The 17,715-nt window shown below is 32.4% G+C and overlaps 2 protein-coding genes across 3 annotated transcripts; one reads left to right on the forward strand and one right to left on the reverse strand.

Moving 5' to 3' along the window:
- Window positions 1-5,739: 5,739 nt before the first annotated feature.
- LOC103841793 lies at window positions 5,740-10,832 on the reverse strand. Of its 2 annotated transcripts, XM_033280132.1 has the most exons (9): window positions 10,611-10,832; window positions 7,704-7,826; window positions 7,421-7,530; window positions 7,186-7,323; window positions 6,921-7,093; window positions 6,728-6,838; window positions 6,610-6,654; window positions 6,329-6,526; window positions 5,740-6,019 (listed from the first exon to the last, which is right to left on the reverse strand). In XM_033280132.1, exons 2-8 carry the CDS (start codon window positions 7,804-7,806, stop codon window positions 6,367-6,369), a joined length of 840 nt encoding a protein of 279 aa, XP_033136023.1. In that variant the 5' UTR covers window positions 7,807-7,826; window positions 10,611-10,832; the 3' UTR covers window positions 5,740-6,019; window positions 6,329-6,366. The 2 variants fall into 2 exon arrangements, with proteins under 2 accessions (XP_033136023.1, XP_009116613.2); XM_009118365.3 differs by lacking the exon at window positions 5,740-6,019 and having other exon boundaries at window positions 6,248-6,526.
- Window positions 10,833-11,042: 210 nt separating this feature from the next.
- Window positions 11,043-15,217, forward strand: LOC103841794 (protein YIF1B-B). The gene is given in 6 exon segments (XM_018654544.2): window positions 11,043-11,245; window positions 11,314-11,346; window positions 11,348-11,413; window positions 11,499-11,650; window positions 11,731-11,782; window positions 11,785-15,217. Coding segments are annotated over 6 exon segments (687 nt in total). The 5' UTR covers window positions 11,043-11,146; the 3' UTR covers window positions 12,070-15,217.
- The last annotated feature ends 2,498 nt before the right edge of the window (window positions 15,218-17,715 follow it).

The raw sequence follows: 17,715 nt of genomic DNA on the forward strand, positions 1-17,715 counted from the left end.
TATTTTTATTTTATTTATTTTTATTTATTTTTGTTTGTTTATTTAATTTTAAAACAAAGGTATTAGGGATATTTTACCCTTTAATAAATGTCATTTTTGTGATTTTCTCCTTCTAATGCCATTTTTGAGACAAAAACTCAAAATGTGCTATTATTGACAATTGCCCTTATTATTTAGCGTATTTTTGATTGTTTTATGTTCAAAATCTAAACTAAATATGCTATTTTCCTTACACAACTCACTACCAGTCAAAAATGATCCCTAATTCCACACAATCGCTATTAACCGCATTAGATCATAACTAAATATTTGTTACTTCGGAAACAAAACAAAATCCCAACTGTTTTTCTATTTTTACGTAATCATCATATCATAAAAAGATATCTATTAAATAACAAGATCATCATCTACTCTATTAAAACTGAAGTACATAATAATATTTGACTATTTTAAAGTGGATTTTTTAAGATTTGTTTTGTTTTTTTGACTAATTATAGTCAGTTCATTTGTTGTTTTCATTTAAGTGTTTTATTATATTTTTTACATTTTGATTTCACTCTTTCAAACTACTTCATTAATTGTAATTACCATAATAATTCGATGTCATGTATTTTACATATTAACCATAATAATTTTACGTGTTTAAATGAAATTTTTCTATTAGTAACAAAAATTCTCTGAAGTTGACACGTAAGTATTCTAAAGTTGAAATGACTGTGAAGATGACACTTGTTAATGTGTGTATGAACAAATTTATTGAAATGCTTTTTTTTTTTAATATATAGGGGATACTTCATTATGAACATATTTATATTTCCTTTCTTACCGTGACAATCCTTATAGTCACAACTCCTAATGGTGACTTTTCACAATATTACGGCAGTAACCGTCACCTAAACCATACATGATATATGCGTGCCCATGTCAAATAAAAATTCCAGAAAACAACATATTGTGCATGCATGAATGACATTCATCACTTAATAAAAAGAACATCATTCATTCACACCTAGATTACTGATTCCTTTTGGTTCTATCTATGAACCTAATTCCCGCCAATCAACGTAAACCAGTTATTTAACTTAACCTTCTACAGGATCTTGATGGCGATGATATAGAGAACCATAATCATTTCTAGAAGCATATAATCTAAGGATCGGAATGGTAACCGCGGTTATGATAATATAAACGGTGTGGATTTAAAGTACGATACGATACGGTAGTTCGTGCGGCTTGCAAATTAGGTACAGTTTTAATAAAATAAAAGGTATGAAATTGTGTTGATTGGTGAACAATTATTTGCAGTTTTTGCTAAATTAACATTCAGAATAATGTTTCTTAAAAATATTTAATAAATTTACAGTTTTTTTAATATTGTGATTTTTCTAAAAACAATTTTTTTTAAAAAAAATCTTTTATGTAAAATTATGAAGTAAAATATATTTTACTGCTATCTTATATTTCTTACGAATTTTTTACTTGATATTTATTTTTGTTTGGTTTTGTTTTTCATTTGCGGATAAATATCAAAATTAATTATAAATATTATATAGAACAAACTTAAACAAATTTTAATTAAATATGTTAATTAAAAATTAATTAAGAAATATAATCCTGGTTATAGAATTATATCAACTAATATAATTCAAATTTAAATATTTGAATCATTAAAAGTAATATAAAACTATATAAACCTGTTTGAATAATCAATATTCATATATCAAATAAATAAAATTATACGTGTAGTTATCAAATTAATAAACAGAAAATAAATATTTGGATAATTGTAGTTGAAGTTATATTACAAATGAGATACAACGTGTTAGCTTTAAAACTCTTTAGAATTAGTTTAAATATGGGATGGTTGTTAATTTATTAATTTATTTTAAAATAAAAGTAACAAATTAATATGTAAAAGACAAAAGTTATCTAAATTAAAAAAGAAGAAGACATTAGTTATAGAGTGTGTATTTGTTCAAATACGATGGGTTGTTACATGGTTTTTAAGTCAAGTGCGGTTTTGGACAGGTGTCAAGTATTTCAATGATAGTTTGAGCATTCGCGTTTTTACTTTTGATGTCGTTTAAAACCGCACATTTTTAACAAAGATTGTTGATTGGGGGTCAAAAGCGGGTTTGACAATATGCACTTTGAAATCCACATTTATATTGTCACCATTCACTACCTAAGCATCCTTTCAAACAAATAACTTTACACAAACTTCATACATGCACCCCATTAATTGTTAAATATACTTTTATTTCTTTTCAGACATGCACCTTAATTATGTGACGTTTGTTAAATCACAGCTTTTAATTGTGACTCTCAACGAAAAAAATGTCTAACAGCACATGCATGCGAATACATTACCAACGTACGGTTATGAATTGTACATTTAGTTAAGGGCAATTGTCAATAATAGCACTTTTTGAAGTTTATGTCTCAAAAATAACATTAGAAAGAGAAAGTTACAAAAATGACATTCATTAAAGGGTAAAATATTCCTAATACCCTTGGTTTAAAATTAAATAAACAAACAAAAATAAAAATAAATAAATAAAATAAAAATTAAAAAAATTAAAAAAACGAATTTTTTTTTATAATTTCAGATTATATGTTTTCAGATTCGAAATTTTATAATTTTTTTTTTGAAACTTTTTTTTTCGAATTTTTTTTTTATATTTTTTCAAATTTTCTTTTTATAATTTAAAAATACTTTTTGAAACTGTTTTTAAAATTTTTATTTATTATTTTAGTATTTATTTTTTATAAAATTTTAAATCATAATTCCAAAACTCCACCTGTTAATTCTAAACCCTAAAGTTTGGATTAATTAACCCAATGGGTATAAGTGTATATTTACCTCTTTAATGAAATATTATTTAGTGATTTTGAGCCTTGAGTGCTATTTTGGAAACAAAAACTTAGTTTGGTGGTATCCTAGTCTTTTTCTCTTTAGTTAATTATATTTTCAAGCAACTCATTTCCGTTATGTTCTCTTAGTGATACGTAAACACATAGCCATCATGTTTCATGAAAGTCTTTTTAGTTAGAAAAGGCCAGTGGCTTTAATCCATAAAATCAAACACTCAGTTCCTTATTCAACAACCTCTTTTTTCTTTTTTACATTCCATCCCATATTCTCTCTTTTCCACATAATTATTCAATACTTTTTTTTAATCAATACAATAGTTTTACTTAATAAAATTTAACATTATATCATATATTCATATTCTTGTTTTATATAATCTGACAAATATGTATCAATAGCATTTTCTATTTTAATTTTGAAGAAAAACTAGAAGTATTTTGAATATTAAAAAAAATTATTATTAGGATATATTTAACAAAAAATAATATTTTTATTTTATATCCAAATAAAATGAGACTAGTCTTTATTTCTACATCATAAAAATGCTGCATTTTGGTATAATTTTTTTTTAAAAAAAATAAGTTTACTATAAAATAATTATATTTGAATAATTTGGAAGAATAAAAAAAGTACAGAAATATCAGTAACCAATAAAAATACAAAAGAGACAATGTAGGCCCATTCAATTATTTTTCAACCGGTTGAAAACTTTCAACAGGTAAATAATCCACTTGGATTCTCACATTTTTTAACAGCTCAATTGCTTCAATTAAATAGTTGAATTTTCAATTCAACAAGCTAATTGCTCATGGTCTTAGAAAATTTCTCACTTACGTACGAGCAAAATGATGTACGGGTCAATTTTATATATTAATCAAAGGATGTGTCTTAACCAACACAACTCTTCCACACAACACTTCACTATTTTAACAGCACAAGTGTATTATATTGTATCATCATATGTATATTAAATCTTATAGTAATATATTCTATTATTATTACTATAATAAAGAGATTAAGGACCTTAACAAATATAAGGTAAAGTAGGAAAGTTATCAATATATCTGAATTCTAATTCATTAATCGAAATTGATCCATCACGGTATCGTCTTTTATATTTTATATTAGAATCTAAAAACATTAATGTAAATTTGAACTTTATATTAGACTAATAGACATATAGGTCATATAGAATAAAAAATATTCTTATACCCACATCCCATTCTCAGCGGCTAAAACACCAACCGAAAACACGGTAGAGAGAGTTGGCAACGCGTTTGGCGATGCCGTGGAGTAGCTTACAGCTTCGGGCTCAAGTACTCCTCCCTTCGTTGCACTCTTCACACTGAGACAAATTACAATACAAAATTATATAACAATATATATTTGCGATAATATATGAACAAAAGAGCCGTGTCGGACCACACATGGGCACCAGGTGAAAAATGAAAAAGTCGCCTTGTCTCATCATTTCGCAAATTGACAAAACAACACGGTGCATGACAAACGCGTTTCATGATTTTTATACGGAGATTTGACCTCACCTTTCTTCAAAACAAAAAGTGAATTATTTCTCTCCAACATTCAAAAAAAGTATTGGAATATTTCATGTGATAAAAAAATCGAAACCGAAACTCTTCAAACATAATCTGAACCGAACTTTTTATTTTTTTTAAATTGATTTGAACGATCATTGGAGGAAAAACTTTTATTTAGCAAAAAATATCAATTTGTTTTCAAATATTCTTTTTTTATATTAAATTTTATATTTATTAATCACAGAATAAACGAGCATTACAAATGAAAAGAGAGTAAGCTAAACTCTAAAATAAAGTTTCTTTTGGAGTCATTTTAAAAACCTCCAGCTCCTATTGACGAACATATATTTCCACCCATTGACGGAACAGTCCTTCCAACTTGTGATTCCCAGTGTACTTCAGCGAAGAGATCCTATTGCGGATTGCTTTATCAACCTGCCTAGTGAACGCTTCTTGTAGTTAACCAAGGACCCAAATGTCTACGAGAGTTATGCTCTTTCCAGATAAAGTAAACGGTAGTATGGAAAACCAGTCGTAAAAAGATAACATCCATCTTGTTTCTATTACGCTGTAGCAGAGATGTCGCTGTAATTGTCCAATCCGGTGATGCAGTAGTGTCCAGTAGAATAGCAGTTAGAGTAGTCCAGACAGTGAATGTGAAGGGGCATGCAAAAAACAGATGATCCATGCTTTCTTCACGCTCTCCACAAAACATAGAGCCTTGTGTGATCCCCCATTGCCGTATACGGACTCCTATGGAGAGTCTATCCTTAAATGTCAACCAAACAATGAAAGCATGGCGTGGTACTCCTTGTGTAAACCAAACGAGATGGTGCCAAGGTACTTCAGGCCCCCGATCTCTAATCTGATCCCAAGTTCTCACTGTTGAGAAGTGGTCCTTGTAGTCCTCCTCATTGTGCCTCCATAAAATAACATCGCTTTTCTTCCTAGCCTCTGGCTTCTGCACATTCTCAGAATCTCAATAGCGGTGTACACATCACCAAATACTCTCCGACCTCGACTCCGCATTCCCCAGACCTCATTTGGACACACTTCAGAAACACGAGCTTGACGAGGTATGCCTAGATACCGCAAACCCAAATCTCATGTTATGTTGATAATACTTCGAGTGCCTAACCAATTGTCGAACAAGAAAAAAGTTGAACCACCACTTTTAACTTCACTGCGCATAAACCTTGCTGCCTCCAGTCTGAGCTTAAGTAATTTGCGCAAGAACCATGAACCCATATTAGTAACTTTTGCGTCCCGAAACAACCATAGCTTTTTGTACTAATTATATTAAATGTAGTGTAATATAATACTTTAAACTTAATTTTGATGATGAGACTGCTTTGTCTCTGTGGCATGATAACTTTAAACTTCTCTTAGTCACTTTGGGCGAAAAGGGTTGTAAATATTACACCAAGATTAATGGTTCTTGAAGAGTTATCTTTCTTGCGGAGTTGACTTAACTAATAGTGTGACTTTGATTGTGTTCTTGCGCTTGTATGATTCTGTTGATCCTTTCCATGTCAAGGCAGTGGATACAACTGGTGCTGGTGATTCATATGTTGGTGCCGTGCTTTGCAACATTGTTGACGACCGCGCACTGTTCTCAAGGTAAACATAACATCAGATTAGTCTTTGGTGAATTTGGAATCGTTGCTGGGCGTGTTGTTCTGTCTTTAACTACAGGACGAAGCTCGTCTTAGAGAGGTGCTTAGGTTTGCTAATGCATGTGGAGCCATTACGACTACCAAAAAAGGAGCTATTCCAGCTCTTCCTACAGAGTCAGAGGTTCAGAGTCTCTTGAATGGAAACTGATCAAAGACATGTCTGGTTTTAGGATATTTTTTATTCCACTTTCTTCAAGTGTTGTTTTAAGGGTTTTACTTTAATGAATAAGAGAAGTCATTACCAAAGCTAGAGAAGGATTGTTTTGAAGTAGAGAAAGCGTTAAAGAACAATAGCTTGAGGATAACATTCAGAAACTTGCAAATCCAATGATCTCCAAATGTGTTTGCATTCTTCCCACCTTGAACTCATCCTCTCCATAAATGCTTCAGCCCACACTTCCTTGCTACCTCCCATACTCAGTTCACATGGCACCGAAAAACTGCAAAGTCAATTTCAGTTAGTTTCACAGATGCATTGTTGTTTAGGCAGCAAAGTAAGCATCTTGGTTTTGAAAAAATTTACCTTGTTAGCTCTTCTAAAAGAGAGTCTTTCTCGGTGGTACCTTTCCTGGAAGATAGTTGTGTTAGGCATCACAACAATGATTAAAAAGCTGGAGTTACAAGTATAAAATAGCCTTAACCTTTGTACTAGAACTTTGAAGATGCGGAGAGACTTGGTTGAGAGGTTGTAGATTGCTTCTTCTATGTGATCTGTGCCGAATAAATACACAACCGGGTAGTCCAGGAGCCACCTGCTTATACAGATCAAAGCTTAATAAACTAAGATGACATATGGTGAAATGAATCAAAGAGTTGGATTTGAAAAAAATTTACCCGTTTAGTGTTGGGATTGTAACCTTAGTGTCTTGTAAACAACAACTAAGATCAATGAACAAAGAAGACTTGGCATCATTATTGCTGCCATCTAAAGGAAATGTGGAAGAGAATAGCTTCTGAATCGACCTAAGCTGCATCCCTAGATTGCTTTCCTTGCTTTGTTCCACCATCTTTAACAAACAAAAAGCAAGAATGAGATCAAATCCAATTGGAGAAATAGAGCATGAGAAGAGACACCACTGAAACAAAGACAATGAACAACCTGTGGAGGATCTTGTTCCAGGTCGACGAAGAACAATTCAGGTTCTGAACTCAACCACTTGGGCAGTCTTCTTACATTGATCAGGTAAATCATATCCTCTATAACCATAACTCTCAGATCTTTGAAAACTGGTAAAACCTAGAGGACACAAGCAGCATGAACAAAGGGTCAGCTACATACATACAGACACACTCAAGTACTAATGTCCTTGAAGAAAAAAGAGGTAGAGACTAACCTCTTGGATAAGCTCGAGAAGGGAAAGCAAGCGATCTTGTAGCTCAGGCAACTTGCCTCCATAGTCAATCATCACAACTGGTCTCATCCCCGTGCATAGTGCCAGCACATCTACAAATTCAATCATATGGGAAACTGAATGATTATTTGATGGTAATTGCTAAAGTTACAAACTTTCTATGGAAAATGATAAACCCACCAAACAAGGCAATCAACAAGCTTCGATAGGATTTTACACACAATAAACTCGAAAGAATCAAAATTTTAACAAAGAAGAAGGAAACCTATTTCGAGACGGCGTTTAGAATTGGGCTTAAGTCGCCATTTGATCTGAGAGAGACAAGAGCTCATACACTCAAGTATCTCCTCACAGCTTGGAGCCTCCATCTCGCACAAAAAGACTCCAACTTTCTCGGAAACAAATGCTGGGATGGGACAAAGGGGGTCAAAAAAATCTGAAAAAGGACCTTCTCTATTTTTAATTAAAAATGAATTAAAAATAAATAGAAATTATGAAGAAAAGACTGTAAAATCTAAGGATTTAGATATATTTACTAACTTATACCATTACTATCCTATTTAGATCCGACCCAGATCCAGACCCAGACCCAGACCCAAAAACCTATCTAACTTTAACCCTAATCTTCTTCTTCTTTCTTCTCTTTTCTTCTCCATTAATATTTTTTCATCTTGAAGCAAGAACAAAAAAATTCTTCAACCATCCACCAAATGTTTATTTCTTATCCCAAATCGATCAACCCAGAATCATATTTAATCAATTTTATCTTATCTAGAAGCAAATTCCATGTTATACGTACGAGATTCAAAATATAAAAAAGACGCAGAGTATTACTAATACAACTAGTACAACTCCAACTAATACAACTAGTACAGCTCAAATTAATATAACTAGTATTACTAGCACGAGTATAACTAGTATAAATAGATTGAGTATAACCTTTATAATTGATACAACTTTGCAATTAATATGGTGATTTTTAATTTTTTTGTTTCGGAGTATGAAGATGACAGAAACGAGGATCATGTATAACCAATAAGATATGTTCGTCTAATCTTCCCCGACATGTATGTATCAAATACATGAATATGTTATTTTAATAGTATTTTATTTGGATAGTGATTTCTTTATAAGATGTATAATTTTCTTTATTGATTGTTTCCAGCATATGAAAATGCTAGAAAAAAGAATGATATAGAACCAATAAGACATATTGGTCTAATCTCTTCTGCTTGCATGTGACAAATATATGAATAGTATATTTTAAATAATATTTGATTTGAAATTGTTACGTTTATAAGTTACACTAGTTATACTAGTTGTACGATTTTCGGAAAAAATCATCTTCATCTTTTTAGTCTCGAGGCACAAAAGCTAGATGCGGAGCCAGAAAATTCTTCAACCATACCGGACAGAAGAAACAGATTGGGTTTGATGTATGATTTTTTTTTTGCAAGTAATTGTTTTAATCGTGATGTATTAATACAATTGTTATCAACAATTGTAAAATTTTAGTTTGTTTATCAAGATAATAATAGCTATTAGAAGAAAACAGAATTGCAACAAATAATACAAATAATCAGTAAAAGTATTAATTAAGAATTAATTACCAAAATAAATCATTTTAATCAATTTTTTAAAAAAAAATTACATTTAATTAGTAAATGATATAAATCAGAAATTCTAAATGATACATATTTTTGACTAACTTCTTAAAATTGATACTAATTTTGTGTAAAATGAAATGATGCAAATAATTTATATATTTACATCAATTATTAAATAAATTGATGTAAATTATTTGCATCACCAATTATTTTAGTACAACCGATACAACTAAAGCAACATACTAACATGTAGTTCAACCACAGTGTTTAAAACATGATACACATTTAAAACTTGATGCACAATACAAGATGAAATAACATAGTTGTACTAGTATTTGAGTTGTACCGGTTTGTACATAGTTGTACTAGTTTTTGAGTTGTACCGGTTTGTACATAGTTGTATTTTGGCATTGAAATCGAAAAAAACTAGTTGTACCACATAAAATTTAAACTTACCTCAGTTGTACCACTTCTTTATGTGTACATGTCTCTGCCCCAATAAAATGAAATCATCAATTTTGTTAAAATACATTTTATGTATGTTTTCCAAAAATTATGTGGACAAAGAAGTTAACAAACCTTAAAAGTATAAGGTAGATCATGCAAACTCATGAGATGATGTGAAAACTGCAAAAAAAAAAAACAAAAAATTATCACAAATAAAAGGAACCTATCTAAATCCTTACCAATTTGGCCAGCTAATTGTTTTTTTCATATGGAATATCGAATGGAATATTTCAATTTCAGAATCTGAATAGTTGTACTAGTTATATCAGTATCACTAGTCTGGTAAATAAGACATAGTTGGACTAGTTATACTAGTATCACCTGTATTGTTTGATACATATGCAAAAGTTTTATCAGTTGTACCATAGCTAAAAACGATTTATTCTATAATATCATGCTTCATACTTTAACAACATTATATTAAATCTTAGAATCTTACTCATAACGTTAATATACATATTATGTGACTAAACTGAAACATAAAACATTAGAAAAATAAAAAAGATAGAGAAGAGTGAGAGAAAAAGAGAGGGAGAGAGTATACACTTACCAAACGATTTTAGAACCAAAGACGATGCACATGTGCTGTTTCAGGGCATCATAAGCTGTAGAAAGACCTTAAGAAACATATGTAAAGGTTTGTGGACGAAGAGTTGAAGAAGAGAGCTTTGGTTGGTGAATGTAATGAATTTTCATGGTGGTTAATTGAATATGGTTGAGGGTGAAATGAAGAAGAAGAAGAAGAGTGATTAAAGTTTATGTGGGACCCAGCCGAGAGAGAAGAAGCTAGATGGTGAAATCCAATGGCTAAGATTAAAACATACTCATATGATCCAATGGCTAAGGAATAAGATTCATTAATGGCATTGTTGTAAATATTTTATCCTTAAAAATCCGACGGTTCAGATTATAACGTGAATGATTTTGATCTAATGGTTGATATTGAACTTTCATTAAGGGTAAAATCATAATTTACACTCACTTGTCCCATAAGAGATTAGTTTTGGTGGTTGTAGATTTTTTTTTGGTCCTTTGTCCCATAAGAGATTAAAGTCCAACTTTCTCTTCTTCTCTCTATCGAGGTGAGTCACTTCCTTATTCCTTCTCCGACTTTGGTCGCATTTTTTATTATTTAGGAAAGTTTCAAAACAAACCCTGAACTTTTGAGTTTTCTCATAAATTACCCTACACTTATTTCGCATTAAATAAAAACAATGAGGTGTCGAACTCTTATTGGCTCACTGATGAAGAAGAGCAAACACACGGCGTTTCACACCACTTTTATTACACGATCTAAACGAGATTCTTCACTTGTAAGAGCATCAGCATCAATGAATCTTGAGTGGGGGTCATAATTTTAATTTTTTTATTATTTTTTTTATATTTTTTTCGTTTGATTTAAAAAAAAAAAATATATATAAGCGGACCAATCGCGGGCCGCCACGTGGCGTGGAGTCCGCGTTACAGGGATGAACTCGTATCAGTGGAGAGAGCTTACACGATCTGGGTTCACAAAAAGTAGATTATTATAATAATTTTTTTTTTTTGGGAATTGTGTGAACTTTATACATAATCTCCTAATGCGGGTGCTCTAATGCCTTCTCTGTACCTTGGTTCTGGCCTTATCAGAAGCGGCTTGGGAGCTTAAGGGGAGAAAATATTCGGCTCCAGCTCTGAGTATGTGCAAAGCAACGTAAGTTAAACCATGCTTGTGTAGCGTTTCATTTATTTTTTTTAACTCTAAGTTGTTGATATGAGCAGATAACTCGTTATTTCTCCGATCCCCAATACTATTTTTCAAGTGAATGATCAATATGTGAGGAACAAGTTGAAGATTGTTCTACTTCCTTTCCTTCATAGGGTAAGAGGAAGGCTTACTTTGTTTTGGTATTTCTCTTTTATGTGTGTTGGGGGTCATATGATGAGTCCTGCTGTAACCTTATCAGGGACATTGGACTAGAATCTCAGAACCAATTGAGGGTAGACTTTCATACAAGCCTCCTATATATGATATTAATGCGCCAGACTTGTACATTCCCCTCATGGCCTTTGGCACTTATCTTGTTCTTGATGTTTTGTCACTAGGACTCTGTGGCAAGTAAGTTGCTTTATTTATCTTATATATTTTTCAGGTGTATATGTTTCTTTTTTTTTCAGCCCTTTTGATCCTTGTGCTAGGTTTTTTTCGGAAGCTCTGAACTGGCTTTTTGTGAAAGGAATGGTTGGCTGGGTTTTTTGCAAGTCATGCTGCTGGAGATAACGTTGCTTTCATTGGGTAGCGGCGAATCACCTCTCTTGGACATTGTGGCATATGCAGGCTATGCTAACGCTGGTCTCTGCTTAGCTGTTCTTTGCAAGACTATCTGGGGATACTCTTACTATGTTTTGATTCCGAGGACTTGCTTATGCACAGGGGTTTTCTTGGTGAAGACAATGAAGCGAGTTCTCTTTGCTGAAGCTAAGAGTTATGTGACTCAAGCAGGCATCATTAGGGAAAGAACACCTCTAATGTTATGACCTGGCAATAACTTGAACAACCTCTATGGATATGAACTGGTTAAGGGATACATTGATGTGTGATATCTCTGGAAACGTTAGGATCTCATGACCAATGGTTCCTGAGAATCTGTTCTAGCTCACATCTAATGAAACAAGATGTTTCAGCCTATGTAAAGGCGACACTGTTCTTGGATAGGTCTATGGTTTTGAGCTCCTTGAGGCGTGTGATTCCTGGGGATATGTCTCCGGTGAAGAAGTTTTGAGAGAGTGATATTTTGGTGAGTTTCTTGAGTTGGGACATAGTTTCTGGTATTGGACCACGGAATCTGTTCTTGTTGAGTCTAAGGAAACCGTCATCGTCAACATTAATCTCTGTGACTCTGCTTGTGGTGTTCTCGATAGGGAAAGAACACATGACTCCAAAGAACGTTTCTGAGCCTTCACAAGAGAAGTCCCATGTGCTTAGGTAAGAGGAAGGGGAGATGGAACTTGGGTCAATGCTACGTATGATAGACTCTCTAGAGCTTGAATATCAAATCGAAGAGTGGCTGACAGAGCTGATGAAGGGACAATAGTTGAAACAAGTAATAAAAACAATGACGTGAGTAGCAAGAGAGAAGAAGATGGTTGTGTTTTTTTTGGTAGCCATTGTAATGGTTCTTTCACATGAGTCATGAATGAAAGACATGTAAGTCTTTTATATTTTTGTACTAAGACAAAGAAGAAGAAGGTCGTCGTGTTTAACCTAATTGGGATCTAAAGTCTAAACATACTTCACATTTTTGTAGCGTTATTGATAAGTTACATCAAACCAAATATAGACCGACCTCAAAAACTCGTTTGGGATCATGTTCCCTTTAGTCAAATGCATACTAAATAGATTACATTTGTATTATTACTATATCTTAATCTGTTTGAGATGTGTGTCTAAACTAAAACCGACACTTTTTATGAAAATAGGGAAGTACCAATTAGTGGTTCCTATTTTTGACAATTTTTTAAAATATTGAACATGAGAAATTTGGAAGACATTATGCAATACTATTTTAGATTTTTTTAATCTAAAAATTTGGTAATCATTCGACTAATACCTAAGAAAAGGCAATTGAAACATTCAACAAAGTTATAAATTAGGAACTTACTATTTCTAGAAGTTTGGTTTTATATATAAATACGTCAGGTTATTGATCTGAAATTACTAACAAGAAAAAAAGGAGAAAAAAAAGAACCATTTAAGAGCTTATAAAACAATGGCTATCGAAAAGAAAACCCTGCTCGCCTCCTTCATCACCATCATGATGATGGTAATGATGATCGTGAACCAAGTCGAGGCCAGGAACCATGTCACAATCAAGCCGCCTCCAAAGTGATCATAGTCTTTTTGTTTTTCTAAATCGATGGCTCCAAAAGTTTATGAGAAAATAAATGGTTCCTTCAACGTGGAGCTTAAAGCATGGCTTAACTAATTTTTATTTACTATATATATATATATCATTCTTTTCATCCTCTTATTTGTTTAGTTATGGATGTATAACTTATAAATAATGTTTCACAAAATAATATTTTGTATGTGAATGAAATGTACTAGTGTCATATTTCATAGGCAGAGATTGGTGTTGTGATCTCTCTAGAAATTGACAACATTAATGTTCACATTCTTTTTTTCTTTTGTTTGTAATTAAAAAGGATAATAATATCCTTGTTATATTAATATTATTAAGGGGGGCTTATTGAATTAGGGATTTCATACAATTTTAGGTTTTTGTCAAATCCTCCCTTATTGAATAAGGTATTTATAAAAAACTTTACAAATCCTCTCTTATTGGATATATCATTTGTAAAAATCCTATCAAATCACCCCTTATTGAAAAATATGGATTTCAAAAATGAGATTCATCAAAAGTTATTTTAGATCATTAAAAGCTATAGTTTACCCTTCAAATTCAATAGAAAAGAATACCATCTCTTTAGATGGAATTTTAAAATAACAACTATTTCATATTTTACGACAAGAGCTTAGCTGAGATTGGAAGATAATCAATTAGCTGAGATTGGAAGATAATTAATTCAAACTTTTCTCACCATCTTCGAACTGAGTGATGGTTCCTTTGATGAGGAGGTTTCAACGAGCCGTTTTTCAAAGTTCTTCTTCAGATCTACCGACTTCCGATCACAGCCTCCTCTCACCTCGTCCTCCATTACTATCTTTCGGTTGGTGTTAGGTCGGATTTTTCTCCGGCCACAGGCCGTGAGAAAAGCTTCGGCAAAGCCGTCTTCCTACTTGTTTCATGTTGTCTTTTGTTTCGTGATGCCGCTTGTTTCGTCGTCTCGCCTTGCTCTCTATTGTTCTCGCCTCGCAATTTCTCATATATCACCGCTTACTCGCCATCTCTCACTGCTTCCTCGCTGTCTCTTGCCGCTTTCTCGCTGTCGTTCATTGTTGCATCGCCATCCTTCGTTGCCGTTCCCCATCTCTCGTTGTCTCCTATTTGTTCAAAAGAAACTGAAGTGGGGCTGCTCCCAACGATGGATCTCTACTCTGTCACCAGATCTTTCACATCCCACTCTTCTACTAACCTCCCAGCCGTGTACTTTGCAGGTTATGCATCTGTATTGTGCTTCTTCCATCCCATTATGGTCTTGTTTTTACAAGATCCCTGGCTGCAAGTCTGTCGCCTTTGTGCCCTGCAGTTTGCAGGTTCTTTCCCATTTTCAATATGGATATTGGTAATATGAAAATTGTTTTAATTCTCTTCTGGCAGATTGGATTGGCATTGATATGTTTTCCAATGATTATGGTTGATTCCTCCTTCATGGAGGTTGTGTTATTCCCAAAATCCAGTCTGTTATCACCTCTGAGTTTACAGCCGATATCATGATTGTTATACCAGCACAAGGTGCGGTTCTAATCTCCGGTGTAGGAATATGAATGTATCCTATAATCCCCAACTAGACTTTCCTCTTCTTAGCACTAACGGGGTTGAGTGTAGAGGACAACTCCTCATCTTTAGTGTTTTAAGTTTTGTGTTTATCTCTATGTCTTTACTATCTATGTTTTCCATGTTGCTATGGTGTTTTTAGCCGTTTGGCTTTGTTGTATCTTTGCTTGAACACTTTCTCCTTTATTGGAGATTTAGTAATGAATCTATAAAATGTGGGTTGACCAGAAAAAGAATGCTAATGAAAAGTATAAGACTGTCAATGGTTTGAGCTGCACACAATTGTGATTATCAACGTCTGGAAATAGAAATGATAGATGAAATCCAGGTTCTGAAGTGTAAATCTCAAGGCAACTACTATGAGTTCGTAAAAGTAGAGAATATACTTGTGGATACTTTCATCAGATCAGCAAAAAATGTAAAATGACTTCAGGTCAGTTCTTGTATTTTTCATCAAGCAAACTATTGAATCCACTGACCGAGTCTATGTAAGTGAAATGTGTTGAGATTTTGAGAATGATAGAGTACGATTTTACAGTTAAATGGTAATATTATTATAAAAATATTAGAAGAGAGATTTTACCAAATCCTATCAAATTCCCTTTCTAAATCTCCATCAAAATCCTTGAATTCAACAAAACCCTCAAAGTTCCACCAAATCCTAAAATCTTCAAAACCTTCTCAAACTCCTAATTCAATAAGCCCCCCTAAGTGAGATTTAGCTATGGGATTTAGCTACGAGATACAGCATATAATAATCTGCATGAATATATCATAAGTTACGTAAAGCGGAACAAAAAAATTAAGATGGAAAACAAAGTCAAGAATCCTGTTGATTTGTTATTTGGCGATTACTGCGGTCTGCATGCATGTACGTTTGATCTTTGTGACGTCAATGAAAACTCATTTTGTATATTCCACAGAGAGTGAATACATGTCAGAATATTACTTAGGAATGCAACTAGATAATGAAAGTGTTTATGATTCGATGATCCTTTCATTAATCACAGAAGTATATGTATTTATACAAGGTTTGATAGTTATCGATATCTACCGTATCTAAACTATACAAAGGAATATACTTATCCTATGATATTGTGATATCCTAACTAACAGATAATTTGCATTATCCATAGTAAAAAAAATAATCTAGTTATCATCAGGATCACCTAGTTGTTTACAACAGTTATTTTCAAATCCTCTCAGTATGAATTGAGAGAGGCTAGAGCAACATTATTGGTTAGTATCTAAAAACAAGTATCCAAACAAATTTAGTATTACTATTTTAATACAATTTATCTATACTAGATCCGGTGTCCGCGCTACGCGCGGATAACATGTTCAAATTAAGTAAATTTACACTTTTGATTGGTAGTTTTTTAGTTTAAGAAGTTGTTTGTTAATTTTGTGTGTTGTAGATTTAACAATAGAATTTTGGTTTGAATGTGATGCGGTGATTTCTCTTTTTTAAATAACAGTAAGTTTGAATAATATATTGTGTTGAGCAATCAATTTTCGTAAGAGAAAATAGTAATTTTGAGTATTTAATGGTATCGTTAGTTATCAGGCTTAAGATAACAGTTTATTTCTCTTTTGGAAGCGTTGTATGATATCAATGTCGGTGTCGAAGTAAAAGCCCGATCCAGGTGTGGTTGTAAGTGATAATTTCCCTGAAAAAGTAAATTATTTGTAAGCATTTATTTTGACATAAACTTTATGTTTAGTTTATTACCTTCATGTAACCGTGGAATGATACTTGTGATGATTACAATTTAGTTTTTCCTGGTAGATATGCGATTTAGCTCCCTGAAATTTTCTGCCTTGTTGTTCCAGATAGTTAGACGTACCATTTTAGATTTACAAATAATGATTGTAATATATATTTATTGCTTAAAATAAATATTATTTAATAAAGTGTTAGTACCTATGTAAACGCAATGCAATGATGATCTTTGTATCTGTGTTCTTGTTATATATATATCACTTCCTTGGATGAGGCATATTCGGCCAACAACATCTGTGATAATAATTTGTTTTTAGTGAAAAAAAAGAGAATTTATTTGTTTGCGAGACCGGCAATGGTTTTTTTTTACCTGGGAGAAAATTGGTTGCACTTGCTAAGCTAATCAACTGGGGTAGCTTTGGGGCCGGAATATGCATGAAGGTATTGGTGGAATGTTTTCTTCAATCTGTGTAATAATTGTTGTCTCACTGATATTGATTATGTATGGTTGAACTGTAAGCATGTACCGTTGGTTATTGGAAAGGAGATTAAAATATCTAATGTGATAAATTTTCCCTTCTTCGAACCGTTGGTACATTTTTTGTTCCTGTTGAGTGGTTTAAAGTTATCATTTCAAATGTAGTTGGAATAATAAAAACATAGTATTTTTTAGACAAACCTGGATGTCAAGATAAATGAAAGGTGTTCCTAAGAAAGCATTTTTGTTTTTGTGATTTGTGATGGGCCACATCCTAATGATCCTAATGATTATTGGTTGCGGTCCGAGGTTGTCGCTCCGGTTATTGTGATATTCGGCTGCATGATCTGCACACATAACAATGGGATTAATTTTTTTATATTTTTTATATTTTTTTGAAGTGAGCGTAGTTATAAACTTATAGTTTGTTTGTTTTAAAAAAGAATTGGATTTCTTTCCTTTAATTTAATTTAATTAAAGAATATGTATTTGAAGTGAACAGAATTTAATTTAATTATAAAAAA

Source organism: Brassica rapa, chromosome A09 (assembly GCF_000309985.2).
Source record: "Brassica rapa cultivar Chiifu-401-42 chromosome A09, CAAS_Brap_v3.01, whole genome shotgun sequence".
NCBI lineage: Eukaryota > Viridiplantae > Streptophyta > Magnoliopsida > Brassicales > Brassicaceae > Brassica > Brassica rapa.